At 40.7% G+C, this 17,975-nt stretch overlaps 1 protein-coding gene across 6 annotated transcripts in view; it reads left to right on the top strand.

Annotated features, from left to right (window-relative positions):
• Positions 1–17,975, top strand: part of MSRB3 (methionine sulfoxide reductase B3) — a 292,235-nt gene that overhangs the window by 70,773 nt on the left and 203,487 nt on the right. For 2 of the 6 annotated variants that reach the window (XM_029615739.1, XM_029615740.1), the window contains exon 2: positions 12,387–12,530. The exons of 1 other annotated variant lie outside the window; for it this stretch is intronic. In XM_029615739.1, coding sequence (XP_029471599.1) covers positions 12,419–12,530 — 112 coding nt within the window. In that variant the 5' untranslated portion in view covers positions 12,387–12,418. Of the gene's footprint in view, positions 1–12,386; positions 12,531–13,847; positions 13,975–17,975 lie in introns of those variants that run through there. 3 more of the 6 variants (XM_029615742.1, XM_029615743.1, XM_029615741.1) reach the window with 2 other exon arrangements.

The following is a 17,975-nucleotide window of genomic DNA, read 5'->3' as shown; positions in this document are numbered from 1 at the left end:
GACATGGGCTTCAAACAGCACATCAACCAACCAACTCATAAAGCAGGTCACACCCTTGACCTTATCTTCACAAATTCCAACCTCACTTCACTTTCACCTCTCTTATGCCTCCCAGTCCCATGGTCAGATCATTTCATGATCAACTCCACCTTCAGATCACTGACAGGATTGTCCGCACCGCATCAGCCGACCACTCTGTACTACAGGAAAACATGTCCTTCAGAAGACCTCAGCAAATCCCTGATCAAAGAACTTTCTAACCTGGATCTTTCCAATCCCAACCAAGCTATCATCTCATGGCAAAATATTACCGAAATGATAGCCAACGATTTATGCCCACTGTCAAAAAAATATATAAATCCTTCTCAAAAAATAAGCAACCGTGGTTCTCAAAATGAACTCCGCACCCAGAAGCAAACCTAAGACGGAAAGAAAAAGAATGGAGGGAAGAATCCCAATCCCCTTTCTCTTTCCATATACAAAACAGCTCTCCATCATTACAGATCAGCAACACTTTGAACAAAAAGAGATTTCTATGCTCACCGTATCCATGATATGATGTATGATGCGAAGGCCCTTTTCTCGTACGTTTCGGAGCTTACCAAAACGGTTCTCCGTACAATCCCTGATGATACAGCCCAATCGAAGGCCAATGATCTGGCCTTATTCTTTCAGAACAAAATCTCCAACACCCTGGCCAGATTATCTACCAGCCCAAACTCATTTCTTCCGGATACAATCCACCTACCGAACACAGACATAAGATTGGAATCCTTTGATCCTACCCACACTTTAGAGGGAGAAACCCTGATAAAAAGAATGAAACCTTCGACCCACCCCCTGGATCAAATACCTTCCAAATTACTGATTCTCATACCAGAATACATCTCCAAATATCTAGCTGATATCATCAATTGTTCCCTTTCACAAGGAACATTCCCGGACGCTCTCAAATTGGCCACGCTCAAACCCATACTCAAAAAATCAAACCTGGACCCGGAAGACCTCAACAACTACCGCCCCATATCAAATCTCCCGTTTGTAGCTAAGATCATGGAGAAAATTGTAAATAAGCAAATTTCAAATTACCTGGAAGACCACAACATTCTACACGCGTCACAATATGGTTTCCAAAAAGAACACAATACTGAAACCCTCCTCACCTCACTCCTTGATCAAGTATATATTGGCTTTGATAAAGGACAGTCGTTTCTCTTAGCTCTCCTCGACATCTCCGCAGCTTTCGATACTGTAAACCATAATATCCTTCTTAACCGGCTTTCAGACATAGGAATTACAGGTTCAGCCCTTAGATGGTTCGAATCCTTCCTTAGCAATAGAGGCTATAAGGTAAAAATCAAAAACAAGGAATTACCTCATACTAATGCACCATTTGGAGTCCCCCAGGGCTCCTCCTTATCACCCACCCTGTTTAACATTTACATACTCCCTCTCTGTCTCCTACTCTCAAACCTCAAACTCAAATTCTATATATACGCAGATGATGTTCAAATTTTAATCCCCATATCCAACTCACTGGACTCAACACTCAGGTTATGGAACTCTCACCTGCAAATGATCAACAATCACCTATCAAGCCTCAATCTTGTGCTCAACACTTCCAAAACCGAACTTTTGCTAATTACTCCAGAAGGCAATCCCATCCTTCACCAATCGCAAGATATTACACAAACATCCCATGTTAGAGATCTTGGAGTCTTAATTGACAGTCACCTGAACCTAAAGCATTTTATAAAACATACCACAAAGGAGTGCTTCTACAAGCTACAAGTACTCAAAAAACTCAAACCGCTCCTATTCCATTATGATTTTAGATCCGTCCTCCAAGCTATTCTGTTCTCCAAGATCGACTATTGCAATTCCATTTTGCATGGTCTCCCAGCCTCTACTATTAAACCTCTCCAGTTGCTTCAAAATGCAGCGGCGAGAATTTTGACGAATATCAATCGGAGAGAGCATATCTCTCCCATTCTAAAAGACCTTCATTGGCTCCCAGTAAACTTCAGGATCCTTCATAAATCACTCACAATCATTCATAAAAATATACACCAACAGACCCCTCTTGATCTGCTTCATCCTCTCAGATTGCACTCGACGGCCAGACCCTTAAGGGATGCCTACAAGGGATCCTTACATGTTCCTCCAATCAAATGAGTGCACCACTCAAACATCAGAGACCGGTCATTCTCTACCGCAGGCCCTTCCATCTGGAACGCCATACCTCCGGACCTCAGACTGGAGACCTGTCTACTAACTTTTAAAAAGAAACTAAAGACATGGCTGTTCAGCCAAGCCTTCCCCACTACAAACCCCATTGCCTGATCTAGTATTGTTCCATCACTCACTTATGTAAACAAATAATCCACATTTCATGCATAGTAACTATTAAGAGGTCGGCTCCTTGCCCCCCTCTTTTGTATATAGTATTTATTTATTTTCGTTCACCCTCTCTTTATTTCCTACTCCCAGTTAAGGCATCCTTGTTATAATGTAACTTTTATGCTCCTTGAATTAATTCTCTTGTTGATTGGTTAATTGTATTTACTGCTTAGTTCGATGTAAACCGAGTTGATTTGATTTGTATCAAGAAAGTCGGTATATAAAAGCCTTAAATAAATAAATAAATAAACGAAGAGCTTAAGAACATAAGAAAATGCCATACTGGGTCAGACCAAGGGTCCATCAAGCCCAGCATCCTGTTTCCAACAGTGGCCAGTCCAGGCCATAGGAACCTGGCAAGTACCCAAAAACTAAGTCTATTCCATGTTACCATTGCTAATGGCAGTGGCTATTCTCTAAGTGAACTTAATAGCAGGTAATGGACTTCTCCTCCAAGAACTTATCCAATCCTTTTTTAAACACAGCTATACTAACTGCACTAACCACATCCTCTGGCAACAAATTCCAGAGTTTAATTGTGTGTTGAGTAAAAAAGAACTTTCTCCGATTAGTTTTAAATGTGCCCCATGCTAACTTCATGGAGTGCCCCCTAGTCTGTCTACTATCCGAAAGAGTAAATAACCGATTCACATCTACCCATTCTAGACCTCTCATGATTTTAAACATCTCTATCATATCCCCCCTCAGTCGTCTCTTCTCCAAGCTGAAATGTCCTAACTTCTTTAGTCTTTCCTCATAGGGAAGTTGATCCATTCCCCTTATCATTTTGGTAGCCCTTCTCTGTACCTTCTCCATCGCAATTATATCTTTTTTGAGATGCGGTGACCAGAATTGTACACAGTATTCAAAGTGCGGTCTCACCATGGAGCGATACAGAGGCATTATGACATTTTCTGTTTTATTCACCATTCCCTTTCTAATAATTCCCAACATTCTGTTTGCTTTTTTGGCTGCCGCAGCACACTGAACCGACGATTTCCATGTGTTATCCACTATGACACCTAGATCTCTTTCTTGGGTTGTAGCACCTAATATGGAACCCAACATTGAGTAATTATAGCATGGATTATTTTTCCCTATATGCATCACCTTGCACTTATCCACATTAAATTTCATCTGCCATTTGGATGCCCAATTTTCCAGTCTCACAAGGTCTTCCTGCAATTTATCACAATCTGCTTGTGATTTAACTACTCTGAACAATTTTGTGTCATCTGCAAATTTGATTATCTCACTCGTATTTCTTTCCAGATCATTTATAAATATATTGAAAAGTAAGGGTCCCAATACAGATCCCTGAGGCACTCCACTGTCCACTCCCTTCTGAGAAAATTGTCCATTTAATCCTACTCTCTGTTTCCTGTCTTTTACCCAGTTTGCAATCCACGAAAGGACATCGCCATCTATCCCGTGACTTTTTACTTTTCCTAGAAGCCTCTCATGAGGAACTTTGTCAAACGTCTTCTGAAAATCCAAGTATACTATATCTACCGGTTCACCTTTATCCACATGTTTATTAACTCCTTCAAAAAAGTGAAGCAGATTTGTGAGGCAAGACTTGCCCTTGGTAAAGCCATGCTGACTTTGTTCCATTAAACCATGTCTTTCTGTATGTTCTGTGATTTTGATGTTTAGAACACTTTCCACTATTTTTCCTGGCACTGAAGTCAGGCTAACCAGTCTGTAGTTTCCCGGATCGCCCCTGGAGCTCTTTTTGAATATTGGGGTTTCATTTGCTATCCTCCAGTCTTCAGGTACAATGGATGATTTTAATGATAAGTTGCACATTTTTACTAATAGGTCTGAAATTTCATTTTTTAGTTCCTTCAGAACTCTGGGGTGTATACCATCCAGTCCAGGTAATTTACTACTCTTAAGTTTGTCAATCAGGTCTACCACATCTTCTAGGTTCACCGTGATTTGATTCAGTCCATCTGAATCACTACCCATGAAAACCTTCTCCATTACGGGTACCTCCCCAACATCCTCTTCAGTAAACACCGAAGCAAAGAAATCATTTAATCTTTCCGCGATGGCCTTATCTTCTCTAAGTGCCCCTTTAACCCCTCGATCATCTAACGGTCCAACTGACTCCCTCACAGGCTTTCTGCTTCGGATATATTTTAAAATGTTTTTACTGTGAGTTTTTGCCTCTACAGCCAACTTCTTTTCAAATTCTTTCTTAGCCTGTCTTATCAATGTCTTACATTTAACTTGCCAGCGTTTATGCTTTATCCTATTTTCTTCTGTTGGATCCTTCTTCCAATTTTTGAATGAAGATCTTTTGGCTAAAATAGCTTCTTTCACCTCCCCTTTTAACCATGCCGGTAATCGTTTTGCCTTCTTTCCACCTTTCTTAATGTGTGGAATACATCTGGACTGTGCTTCTAGAATGGTATTTTTTAACAATGACCATGCCTCTTGGACATTTTTTACTTTTGTAGCTGATCCTTTCAGGTTTTTTCTAACAATTTTTCTTATTTTATCAGTTTCCCTTTTGAAAGTTTAGCACGAGAGCCTTGGATTTGCACACTGTTCCTCTTCCAGTCATTAAATCAAATTTGATCATATTATGATCACTATTGCCAAGCGGCCCCACCACCGTTACCTCTCTCACGAAGTCCTGTGCTCCACTGAGAATTAGATCTAAAAATGCTCCCTCTCTCGTTGGTTCCTGAACCAATTGCTCCATAAAGCTATCATTTATTCCATCCAGGAACATTATTTCTCTAGTGTGTCCCGATGATACATTTACCCAGTCAATATTGGGGTAATTGAAGTCTCCCATTATTACTGCACTACCAATTTGGTTAGCTTCCCTAATTTCTCTTAGCATTTCACTGTCTGTCTCACCATCTTGACCAGGTGGACAGTAGTATACTCCTATCACTATAGTCTTCCCCGACACACAAGGGATTTCTACCCATAAAGACTCAATTTTGTATTTAATCTCATGCAGGATGTTTATCCTGTTGGACTCTATGCCATCCCGGACATAAAGCGCCACACCTCCTCCCGAGTGCTCCTCTCTGTCTTTGCGATATAATTTGTACCTCGGTATATCACTGTCCCATTGGTTATCCTCTTTCCACCATGTCTCTGAGATGCCAATTAAGTTTATGTCATCATTCACTGCTATACATTCTAATTCTCCCATCTTACTTCTTAGACTTCTGGCATTAGCATTCAAACATTTCAAAGTTTGTTTTTTGTTTGTATTTTCATTCTGCTTTTTAATTGATAGGGATAGAATTTTTTAGCTCAGGTGAGTTTTTAGTTACAGGCACTTGGACTACTTTTCTAATTATTGGAACCTCACTGTCAGGATGCCCTAATTCTAATGCATCATTAGTATCCTTTAAAGATACCTCTCTCCGAACCATGCGCTGCTGAGCGACTATCGGCATTCCCCTTTGTTCTAGTTTAAAAGCTGGGGAGTTGAGTTGGCCAATCTAAAATATGAAATCAGCCATTATGTTGCAGATTACTTGAATGTCGGGGTCGCTGCCTTGCTGCATGATTCACTTTTGACCCAGCTTCTGTTCACAGATGGATTGACCAGGCACTCTCCTCTAGAATTTTCAGATGTAAAGCAGAATTCATGGCTCCTTCAATGATTGCAAGCCATCCAGGTCCTGATGCAGCAAAGCAACCCCACCCCATGCTAACTCTACCACCATGCTTGACAGTCAGGATGAGGTGTTTACTTTAGAAGGTAGTATTTAATTTTCACCAAACAAAATGTAAGAACACAAGAATTACCATACTGAATCAGACTGGGGTCTATCAAGCCCATTATCCTGATTCCTACTCGTAACAGAGGGGGTAATCTGCATGGAACAGCAGTTACTACCCTTAAAAAAACAAAAGGGAAACAAAACATGCTGGGCAGACTGGATGTATCACTTGGGTTTCTTTCTGCTGGCATTTACTATGTTACTATGTTCCAACAGAGACCAATCAAGGTCACAAGTACCTGGCAGGATCCCAAATAACAGATACAATAGATCCAGTGCTGCTGATGCCAAGGGATAAGTAGTGGCTTTCCCCAAGTCTACCTGGCTAATAATGGTTTATGGACTTTTCCTCCAATAACTTGTCCAAATTAAACCCAGCTACACTAACTGCCTTCACCACATTCTCTGGCAATGAATTTCAGAGCCATAAGTATGCATTAAGTGAAAAAATATTTTTCTCTAATTTGTTTTAAATGTGCTACTTAGAAATATCATGGAATGTTTCCTAGTTTTTGTATTATTTGAAAGAGTAAATAACTGATTTACATTTACTTGATCTATTCCACTCATGAATTTAAAGATCTCTATCATATCCCCCCTCAGCTGTCTCTTCTCCAAACTGAAGAGCCCTAATCTCTTTAGCCTTTCCTTATAGAGGTGTTGTTCCATCTCCTTTATCATTTTGGTTGTCCTTCTCTGTATCTTTTCCAGTTCGGCTATTCTTTTTTGAGATGTGGCAATCAGAATTATTCACATCTAGGTGCAGTCTCCCCATGGGGTGTAAAGAGATGATATGACATTTTCTGTTTTATTCTCCATTTCTTTTCTAATAATTCCAAACATTGCTTTTTTGACTGCCACTGCATGCTAAGCCGATGATTTCAAGGTATCAACCATGATAATGCCTATATCCTTTTCCTTGGAGGTAACTACATTGTGTAACTACAGTTGGATTACTTTTCCCCATGTGTATCACTTTGCACTTGTCCATATTAAATTTCATCTGCCAATTATATGCCCAGTCTCTCAAGGTTCCCCTGCAATTTCTCACAATCTGCTCACAGTGGGCTAGATTTTAAAAGCCGTGCGCGCGTAAATCCTGCCGGATTTATGCGCGCAGGGCATAAACTGAAGAGTAGTAAATCACCCAGACCGGATGGTATACACCCCAGAGTTCTGAAGGAACTAAAAAATGAAATTTCAGACCTATTAGTAAAAATTTGTAACTTATCATTAAAATCATCCATTGTACCTAAGACTGGAGGATAGCAAATGTAACCCCAATATTTAAAAAGGGCTCCAGGGGCGATCCGGGAAACTACAGACCAGTTAGCCTGACTTCAGTGCTAGGAAAAATAGTGGAAAGTGTTCTAAATATCAAAATCACAGAACATGTAGAAAGATATGGTTTAATGGAACAAAGTCAGCATGGCTTTACCCAGGGCAAGTCTTGCCTCACAAATCTGCTTCACTTTTTTGAAGGAGTTAATAAACATGTGGATAAAGGTGAACCGGTAGATATAGTATACTTGGATTTTCAGAAGGCGTTTGACAAAGTTCCTCATGAGAGGCTTCTAGGAAAAGTAAAAAGTAATGGGATACATGGCGATGTCCTTTCGTGGATTGCAAACTGGGTAAAAGACAGGAAACAGAGAGTAGGATTAAATGGACAATTTTCTCAGAAGGGAGTGGACAGTGGAGTGCCTCAGGGATCTGTATTGGGACCCTACTTTTCAATATATTTATAAATGATCTGGAAAGAAATACAAGTGAGATAATCAAATTTGCAGATGACACAAAATTGTTCAGAGTAGTTAAATCACAAGCAGATTGTGATAAATTGCAGGAAGACCTTGTGAGACTGGAAAATTGGGCATCCAAATGGCAGATGAAATTTAATGTGGATAAGTGCAAGGTGATGCATATAAGGAAAAATAACCCATGCTATAATTACACAATGTTGGGTTCCATATTAGGTGCTACAACCCAAGAAAGAGATCTAGGTGTCATAGTGGATAACACATTGAAATCGTCGGTTCAGTGTGCTGCGACAGTCAAAAAAGCACACAGAATGTTGGGAATTATTAGAAAGGGAATGGTGAATAAAACGGAAAATGTCATAATGCCTCTGTATCGCTCCATAGTGAGACCGCACCTTGAATACTGTGTACAATTCTGGTCACCGCATCTCAAAAAAGATATAATTGCGATGGAGAAGGTACAGAGAAGGGCTACCAAAATGATAAGGGGAATGGAACAACTCCTCTATGAGGAAAGACTAAAGAGGTTAGGACTTTTCAGCTTGGAGAAGAGACGACTGAGGGGGGATATGATAGAGGTTTTTAAAATCATGAGAGGTCTAGAACGGGTAGATGTGAATCTGTTATTTACTCTTTCGGATAGTAGAAAGACTAGGGGGCACTCCATGAAGTTAGCATGGGGCACATTTAAAGCTAATCGGAGCAAGTTCTTTTTTACTCAACGCACAATTAAACTCTGGAATTTGTTGCCAGAGGATGAGGTTAGTGCAGTTAGTATAGCTGTGTTTAAAAAAGGATTGGATAAGTTCTTGGAGGAGAAGTCCATTACCTGCTATTAAGTTCACTTAGAGAATAGCCACTGCCATTAGCAATGATAACATGGAATAGACTTAGTTTTTGGGTACTTGCCAGGTTCTTATGGCCTGGATTGACCACTGTTGGAAACAGGATGCTGGGTTTGATGGACCCTTGGCCTGACCCAATATGGTATTTTCTTATGTTCTTATTTTGCATAGGCCGCCCACGCGCAAGTCCCGGGGCTTCGTAAAAGGGGCGGGAGGGGGTGTGTCCGGGGCGTGGCGGCAATCCGGGTGTGTGTCCTGGGGGCGTGTCTGGGGCCAGGGGGCAGTCTGTGGCGGGTCAGGAGGCATGGTGATGGTTCGGGGGCGGGCCAGGAGGGCGGCCCTGAGTCCCCTGGCACTGCGGCCTGTGCCGGGGGATGCCGAGGCGGCGCAAGCAAGTTACGCCTGCTTCAAGCCGGCGTAACTTGCACAAAAAAAGTTAGGGGGGGATTTAGGTAGGGCTGGGGGGTGGGGTAGATAAGGGAAGGGAGGGGAAGGTAGGGGGACGCAGAAGGAAAGTTCCCTCCGAGGCCGCTCCGATTTCGGAGCGGCCTCGGAGGGAACGGAGGCAGGCTGCACGGCTCGATGCGCGCAGGCTGCCGATTTTGCGCAGCCTTGAGCGCGCCGACCCCGGATTTTATAAGATACCTGCGGCTATGCGCATATCTTATAAAATCTGGCGTACTTTTGTTCGCGCGCGCGTACTCATTTAAGATCTACCTCAGCATATAACAATTCGGAATAATTTTGTCTCATCTGCAAATTTGATTACCTCACTTCTTATTCCCTTCTCCAGATCATTTCCAAATATATTAAAAAGCACTGGACCCAGTACTTCCTCCATTGAGAAAACTAATCATTTAGTCTTATTCTCTGTTTCTTACCTTTTTAATAACCGTGGTTAATGGTGAGCCGGTGGAAGTAATGTATTTGGATTTTCAAAAGGCATTTGGCAAAGTCCCTCATGAGAAATTGCAGAGAAATTAAAATGTTAGGAGTAAAAGTCCTCTTGTGGAATGCAAACTGGTCAACCCATTCATAAAATGTAGCAGATTGGTGCAGCAGCAAAAGTTAAAAATGTTTATATAAAACATGGACATTATTCAAAAATAACATCTTGTAAGCCCATACCAAATATATTCCATGCGTTAAAAAAGGCAAAAGGAAAACCAAACAACTGCCTGCATTCTTAGGAAAAACGTTTTTGGTTTTTTTTACTGAGCTACATGAGATGGGTCTATTTGGCTCCGTTTGGATAACATCACCCATGAGTCCTGGTTAATTCATCCTGCTGTCTACAGTGGACTCTTTTTTTCACAGGTAAGCAAACTTGCTGTTGCACCTTGCAGCAGTTTCCTCTAATGACATGCCCTTGCAAGACTTAATCGGGGAAGGATGCTTACTAGTATCTCCAGGTATAACTAAGACTTTGAGCCCAGAGACTTGGATCCCTCCTGCTGTTCTGGCCATGGAAGATGCCATCATATAGCACAGCAAGGAGGGCTTCAATGGAGCAGTCACACTGACTTTGAGTGTTCTTCAGGGCCCAATTGGGAGTTGAAGAGCAGCTTGTGGACACATCAGGGCATCTTGGAGGCCTTTGTTGACATCAGGATAAGGTGGAGCCAAGACTTGTTTAAACAAACCTAAATCTCTTCATTATATATTAGACAAGCCGTTAAGCCTGTAACAACGGGCTATATTAAATTTTTTTTTCAGTCCATTTTCGAACACAGCACCTTTCTACACTTTTTCTCCCTCACTCCCCCTTCCCCTCGCTCATTCACCTTGGTCACTCATCCTCCTCCCCCTCGGTCACTCACCCCTTCCCTCCCCTCAGTCTTACTCACCCTCTGTCTCCCATTGCCTCCCTCCCCTCACTCTCACCTCCCCCTCCCTCCACTTCCCTCAGTCACTCCCCACCCTCTCTCAATCCCTCACTCTCATCCCCTCCAATCCCCTCTCGGCTCATCCACAACCTCTTCCCTCTCCCTCAGCCCTCCTCCACTCCCTCTTTTTCCCTCCCCTTCCCTCAGTCACTCCCCACCCTCTCTCAGTCCCTCACTCTCATCCCCTCTCAGCTCATCCATAACCCCTTCCCTCTCCCTCATCCCTCCTCCACCCTCTTTTTCTCTTCTCCACAACTTCTTACCCTTCCCACTTACTCACATCCCTCTGTCCCCCCCTCCCCTCAGTCACTCCCCTCCTCCCCCTCAGTCACTCTCGGACAGCGCAGACGGAAGATCTCCGGGGATCCCTCCCTTGCGCGCTCCTCGCCACCACTGCCAATACTGCTCCTCCCAGCTCCTCGCCGCTGCTGATACTGCTCCTCCCAGCGCCATGTTTTTTAGCAGATCACGCTCTGCTCTGACCATGCTCGCCCGCGCATGCACGGTAGAGCTGCTCTCTACTGCGCATTTGCGGGCCGTCGGTCAGAGCCCATTTATAAGGTAGATTTAACTGAGAGAGGCGAGCAAAGAATCATGATGAGCCCACAGCTGATGTTTGCAAGATCTAACGTTTTGGACCTTGAGTTTATTCGAGAAACCATAACAGGGATCGAGATGTTCCTGCCTTAACTGAAACTGTTTAAATCTTTGTGAACTTGCTAAGTAAATTGTGATTCTTATTACTTGGAAGGTTATAATTTTGTTTCCTTTTAATATCTGATCCATTTGCCATATACATTTAATTTTCAAAGGGGCATCCAGTTACCAAAATGCTCTGCAGGTTGATAATATAAAACAATTTTTAAAAGAATTTTTGTAGTAACCATCCCTGAAATATAACCCAGAGGAAGATGAAAGAATAATTTTCTTTCCACTTCCAACCATTGAAGATTATCCTTTCTTCCATTTTTGTATCCACAAACACTTTGTTGTATTGGCTTACTATGGTGATTGCTTATCAAAATCACACGAAACAACTTATAAAAGGAAAAGAAGGACCAAGCTTGTAAAATTTCTTTGACTTCTGATATGTCATTTTATTGAATTATATCAGAAATGTTTGATTCTCTGTTTTTTTGGAACAGTGATAGCAATTTAAATGATAATTGGAGTTGCACAATTATAAAGAGCATACTTGTTTTTAGAAGAAAGTTTAGACCGAATAAAATATAAATCCAAATAGATTTTAGGAAAATGGTCACATCAAATATTTTGTTTATTTTTTATTATTTATTTATTTGTTTGTTTGTTTTTGTTTTTGTGCTGATGGATTACTCTAAATAGGTTTTGACTGTCCCTGATTTATCTTAAAAAAAAAAAAAATATATATATATATATATATTAGCAGCTCAGATAATATTGCAACTGACAAAGTGGGAAAGTACATCACTGTGCTTTATAAGTTAGTTGTGAGTTTTTGATGTTCAAATTTAATTAACCTTAGCACCCTGGTATCCTTTTTTTGTAATTCACTCTTTATGAAGACAGTTTGAAGTACAGGTTAACCACTAGATGGAGCTTTGTCATTTAGGTAATGGTAAAATTGTATTATCTATAATTAGTGAGAGTGTGTTGGAGGCCCCTGCTTTGAGGGTGCCTGCTTTTTAACTGTAGACTACATCTTTGTTCTTTGACCTGCTCAGTGACATCACTGCCTTTCTTCCTGTTGCACTGTAGCTGCCTGACTAGCAGACTTTGACATAAGCCAGATGGCTGCAATTGGTAGGTGCACAGGCTGCCTGGTACCACAGTTGATGAAACAGAATAGGAAGACGTTATATGTTGAACTGCGGGATCATAATAAGGCTGCAACTATGCTAGGTAATTAACATTTTCACTGCACACTTTATTCTTGACATTGAAGGCCACTAGGAAAGATAATTCCAGTTATGTTTGTATTTGTTGAATAGAGATCTTTGATCTTTTATTAGTAACTTGTTTCAGAATGTGTTCTTTTCCTTCCTTCTTTTAACCATTTCTGCAATCACTTGTGAATATGCCACGTTTGTTTATGTTTAATAATTCTTTCAGACTGCTCATTGTGATACCTCACTCCTACTTCTTTTTTGCCTCCATGTAGTAACCCAAAAATGTTTTGGTTTGATTTTGTGATACAATTGTTTGGAGAAGTCAGAGTTCAGGCATGTTAATACAAGCAGATTTTTTACAGATCTCTTTAGGGAGGTTTGGCAATATGTTGCTGTTGCTTCTTTAGGAGGTCTGACAAGCTCACCGCAGCCTCTGCATCAGGAATTGGACAGGACAAATCAATTTGAGTACATTGCTTGAATATATGAGTGTCAATGACATTTGATACTGGTACAATATTTTTCTTAATTGTTTGAAATCATGTGTGAAAATAATTTGCTTTTACATGCATAATCATGATCATTTTGTGAGCCTACTTATCCACTGTAAGCAATATCATGTACTCCTCTTCTGATTATTGTATCCTGTATTGTGGGAAAGTTAGCGGTTAGCACAGAATTGTGCATGGGTGAATCTCTGTGGGGTGGAGCCAACTATCCCCTGAACTGGCATAAATAATCTTTCTTTTTTTTTCAGCATGAATAAATGACATGGGCCTATTATATCCAAATATTAATTTGTTTATATGCCTTAGGACCTTTGTGGCAGGGAGGTTTTACTGAATATTTCTTCTATATATTTCTATCTATCTCTCTATATATAGATATTTCACAGATCTACTTCCATTTCTTTTTCCCTGTGTTTATATTGGGATGGAGAAAAGATTGCAATCAATTGCCTGAACTGCTTGGTGGAATATTGCACAGCAATTTGCTGGCGCCATCTTTACTGAAAACTAAGAAGTCAGAAGACCAAATCATGGAAAATAATCATTTGTTAGCATTACAAGCTGTTTCTGTATGGGTAGTTGTGTGCCAGTTTCTGGTTTCTTGTATGAGCTGTTTGAATATATTCTGTGCAGTATGTTTTCCCTGCTCTGCTTTGTGTTTACCCATTCCAAAGAACAGTGAAGCAACCATGGATAGTCTTTAACAAAGAAATGCACATTCACCATTACTTAGCAGTAATTCAGAGAAACATAACCATCTGTGTTGCTTTATGTATGTGAAACTTTTGTGGTTGTTAATTAATCTTTTTTTTTTCTCTCAGCACTTGTCCCTGTTCTTTTCCTCTCATTTTGCTGGTGAGGATATCACAGTGATGTCTGCATTCAACCTGCTCCATTTGGTGACAAAGAGCCAGCCAGTGGCATTGCGAGCCTGTGGGCTTCCCTCAGGTTGAATGGGTGCTGCTTGTTGTGTCATGCCTACTGAGGGCCCTATTTTACAAATGGATGTGTCTGCTCTGGAAAATGATTCTCTTTGAAAGCTCACTAAATTTAAGTCTTAGTTTGCTAGAGGTTTCTGGAGAAAAAAAAAAACCAAAACTAGAAACTGGTTATAAATCTATGCATTTACTTATTGAAATTTTGACTTCCACCTTTCCACTGCCCCCTTAAGGCAGTTACAATAATAAAAGCACTTATTTTGAACTTTACTTTGAACATGATCATTTTCACCTTATCATCTGACTTCCCTACCCAAATGTATTATGCGAGTGTCTTCCCGTGCACCCCAAACATATTACCATTTTTTTTTTTTTTACTGTTGTGGTTATTTTACATCCTATTTAATATAGCATTTTTCACTTAGAATCTGCTTGTAAGCATTTAGAGTATGAGTTAGAACATAATAGTCCTCAGTTCTTTACAGCTAAAATTTATTTTAGTTGTATTTACAGCCCACGCAATAATTATCATCATCATTTATTTATATCATGCCTTTCCAACTGGAGAGATCATGCTTTAAAGACACCTGTAGTGTGTAACAGATTTTAAAAAACACAAATAATGCAAACCATCACTAAAATAAAACAAATCCAAGCACTACAAAGCAAAAATATAGAAAAACGAGTTGGACATTAATATCAGGCTACTCAGAAAAAGAATAGTTATTGCCAAATTAAACAATATACAGTAAGGCCTACAACATAACTAAAACGAGATCTGACAAGGCAGTTTAGGGAAAGACTATTTGACATAGCCAAGTCATTACAAGTTTACAAAACTAATCTGTTTGGCATGCTTGCCTGCAGTACCTTCCTTTTGTTAGCCACAGATTCATACAGAGATCACATGTATCACAAGACAGTGCATGAGTTGAGGCAGATAATTACTGTGATCATAAGTTATTTCATGGTTTGTATCATATTTTCACTTTTTCATGTTCTCAAGAGCAGGATTATCCAATGTGTGGCCAAAGGTTTCTGTGCGGTCTGAGGACAGACAGCCAGAAACTGAAGCCAACAGCCAGCTGAATACTGTCTACTTCCTGGCCTTGCGCAAACTTTAAATAACTCGCAGACCAAATGTACTAATCTTATTTATTGTAAGATTAGCACAGCAAATGAGTGAACTTTAAAAATACTTTGCCTGCTTAATGGCACTGCCAATCTTTAATTGCAGCACCAGCTTACCCTGATATGGAAAATTCCTAGTTGTCGCAGGCTGGAAAAGAAGGCTGAGAAGGAACAGAAAAGCTGCTGCTGACTTGTGCGGTGGGCCTGGTCTGATACAGAGCTGCTGCTGCCACACATGGCAGGTTCGGGCCTGAACAGAAGAGAAGCTGCTGCCATTGCCTGCAGCAAACTTAAACAGAAAAGTCTCTGTCACATCCTGGGCCAGGATGAGCTACTGCAGCCTGTGGTTGCTCACTGCCACATAGAAGAGCAGCTGATGGGAAGTGGGGAAGATGAAGATAGAGACTGGAAGGATGGGAATGAAGAGATAAATTGGAAAAATATGCTGGAGGCGAAAGAGGAAAAAAGCAAACAAATAAAGAACAAATATCCAAAAAATTGCAAATAAGACAAAAAAATAAAACAAGTCAGAGCCACCTCTAGCAAGATCTTCACTGGTTGCTGCCTTTGCGATTTTTGCTGTTGCTTAACTTAGGAGAAGAGGAGCTGCTGGTGGAGACAGTGGGTGGAGTTGGCCTGGGAGGGAGGGGAATTGCAAGGATGGAGAACTCAAGGACTATTAGGAGTGGGTCGGGATGCTTGTGACCAGTAAGAATTTGGGGGGAGTGGTATGTTGACTACCATGAACTGGGATTGCAGGAATGGGGAACTCAAAGGCCACTGGGGGGAGGGGAAGGAGGCTGGGGAGTAGTGCTGTTTGGTGGGATGAATAACTATTCTTGAGGAGGCTATAGTCTGAGGCACCACTGTTTGCTTTCTTCTCTTTCCAGCCTTGATCAGTGGTGGTGAAAGAGGAATGAGCTGGGGATGAGAGAAGGATCATTTAAGGGGGAGAGAAGGGGGCAAACACAGGTTTGGGAAAAATCCCAGGAGCCAGTTCATCTGGATGCCTAAAATTTGGCACCTGATGTTGAAAATTCAGAACAGCAAAAAATAAAGGAAAAGAAGCAAAACATAAAAAACAAAAACAACTTACAAATAGAAAAATTAGCAAAATAAGAAAAGCACACAAAATAGTAACCAATGAAAAGAGCTAGAAAAAATTAAGCAATTCCTGGTTCCTAATTATTTTGACTGATGTCTATATTTTCTAAATATATTTCTACTCCTGGCTAAGAGAGACTGGAGAGGATGGGAGAAAAGAAGGGCTGGTGGATATATAGAGAAAGAGATCCCCTGAAGCAGTCATGAAGGTGCTGAAACTTAGTCCATGTTGGAATCTTCTTGAAAGCAGTTTGTTTGGCGGGTGATCTGGCTTGACGTGGCCATGATCAGAAATACGTTTTGAATATTTTTGCATTAGAAAGCAATTTTGCACAAATTTGAAACAGTAAATTAGGTTCTGAAATGTTAATAAAAGGACATTGTAAATGATTATAAGTTCTAATGCATTATATGACTACAGTTTAAAGCCCATAATGGACCTCAGACTGCTCTTTGCATTGATGACTAATACAGTCTCCTCAGTTATATGTAGTAAAAGGAATTTTTTCTAACATTTATTTTTGAGAGTTTTATATTTCACCTTTTGTTGTGCATTGATAAAAAATTGTTTAGCAGGATATAGCTCTTATACATTTTTAAAATGGCACTTTGATAGTCCTTCACTTCTGAATTGGGTGTGCCTGCAATTTCTGTACTACTCTAGCTACATCAGTGACCATGATGTTACTATTATCAAAGCTGTTAGAATCAGTTTTAGGCCCCATATTAAAATGGATAAAAGTAAATTTCCATCGATAAACAAGCTGAGTTAGTCATGATATGAGGATGAACGGATCTGTCTCTGTAAGCTAGTAGAGCTTTGAACTGTACTGGGCACGTGCGGGATTTCCCACATGGGAATTGCCTCATGAGCCTCCTCAGTCATTTTTTGTCCGAGCTACTGCATGGATGTCTACTTTCTCTCCTTAAACATTTTCTAAAAATGTTTTCCAACTGCTTTTTTTTTTATTACCTCACTGCTTCAACAGCATCAAAAACAGCACTTTTCAGTTCTGCCAAAAAAAGAAAAAAGAGAGGAGATTCTAATAGGGGATACCACCTTCTAGAACCTTCCCTTTCATTTGCTCAAACATGGGGGAAAAAGAAGAGTATAGTTGGTTTTAAAAGTTGTGTTTGTGGCCAGAAAATGTCTATCAGCAATGGACATGAGCTGTGGTACCGGTGCTTAGAGCCTGACCACAATTAGGCAAACTGCCAGGTGCATGTCCCTGCAGTTACACTCCAGAATGGCCAAGATTTTATCAGTCCATCAGATGCTGCAGTAAACATTCCTCCTGAAGTGCTAATTCCCTCACCTCTCCTGGTGGTATATTAGCATATTAAAAACTCCCCCTTCGGCATATACAGAAGTCTTGGGATTGAGTAGAACTGACTGAAATGCGTCAAGGTCAAAGCATTGCCACTCTGAAGAACCTCGTGTTGACGAATCATAGAAGATGGGATATATCAGCACCATTGATGCAATTAATATCCACGGTTCATCAATATATGGTGTTCCAATGCCCCAGAAGACCAATGAATGGTGCATCAATGCATGCAATGCACTCAATGCTTGGGGTTGTGGTACTCTTGACGCAAGCTGTTTTGATGCTGTAACACACAATGCAATCTGGATTTCTATCATTGTCCCTGGTTCCTCGAGCCCTGATGACACATTAAGGGACATTTCTCTTATTGCAGCTCCAAGCATGCCATCTATGACTGGCCAGACAGCTCTAAATCTATGGAGACGTCATCTTTTGTTTCCAAAGGTTT

The sequence above is a fragment of the Rhinatrema bivittatum genome, chromosome 9 (assembly GCF_901001135.1).
Source record: "Rhinatrema bivittatum chromosome 9, aRhiBiv1.1, whole genome shotgun sequence".
Lineage (NCBI taxonomy): Eukaryota > Metazoa > Chordata > Amphibia > Gymnophiona > Rhinatrematidae > Rhinatrema > Rhinatrema bivittatum.
This window is presented reverse-complemented; position numbering and strand designations above follow the sequence as displayed.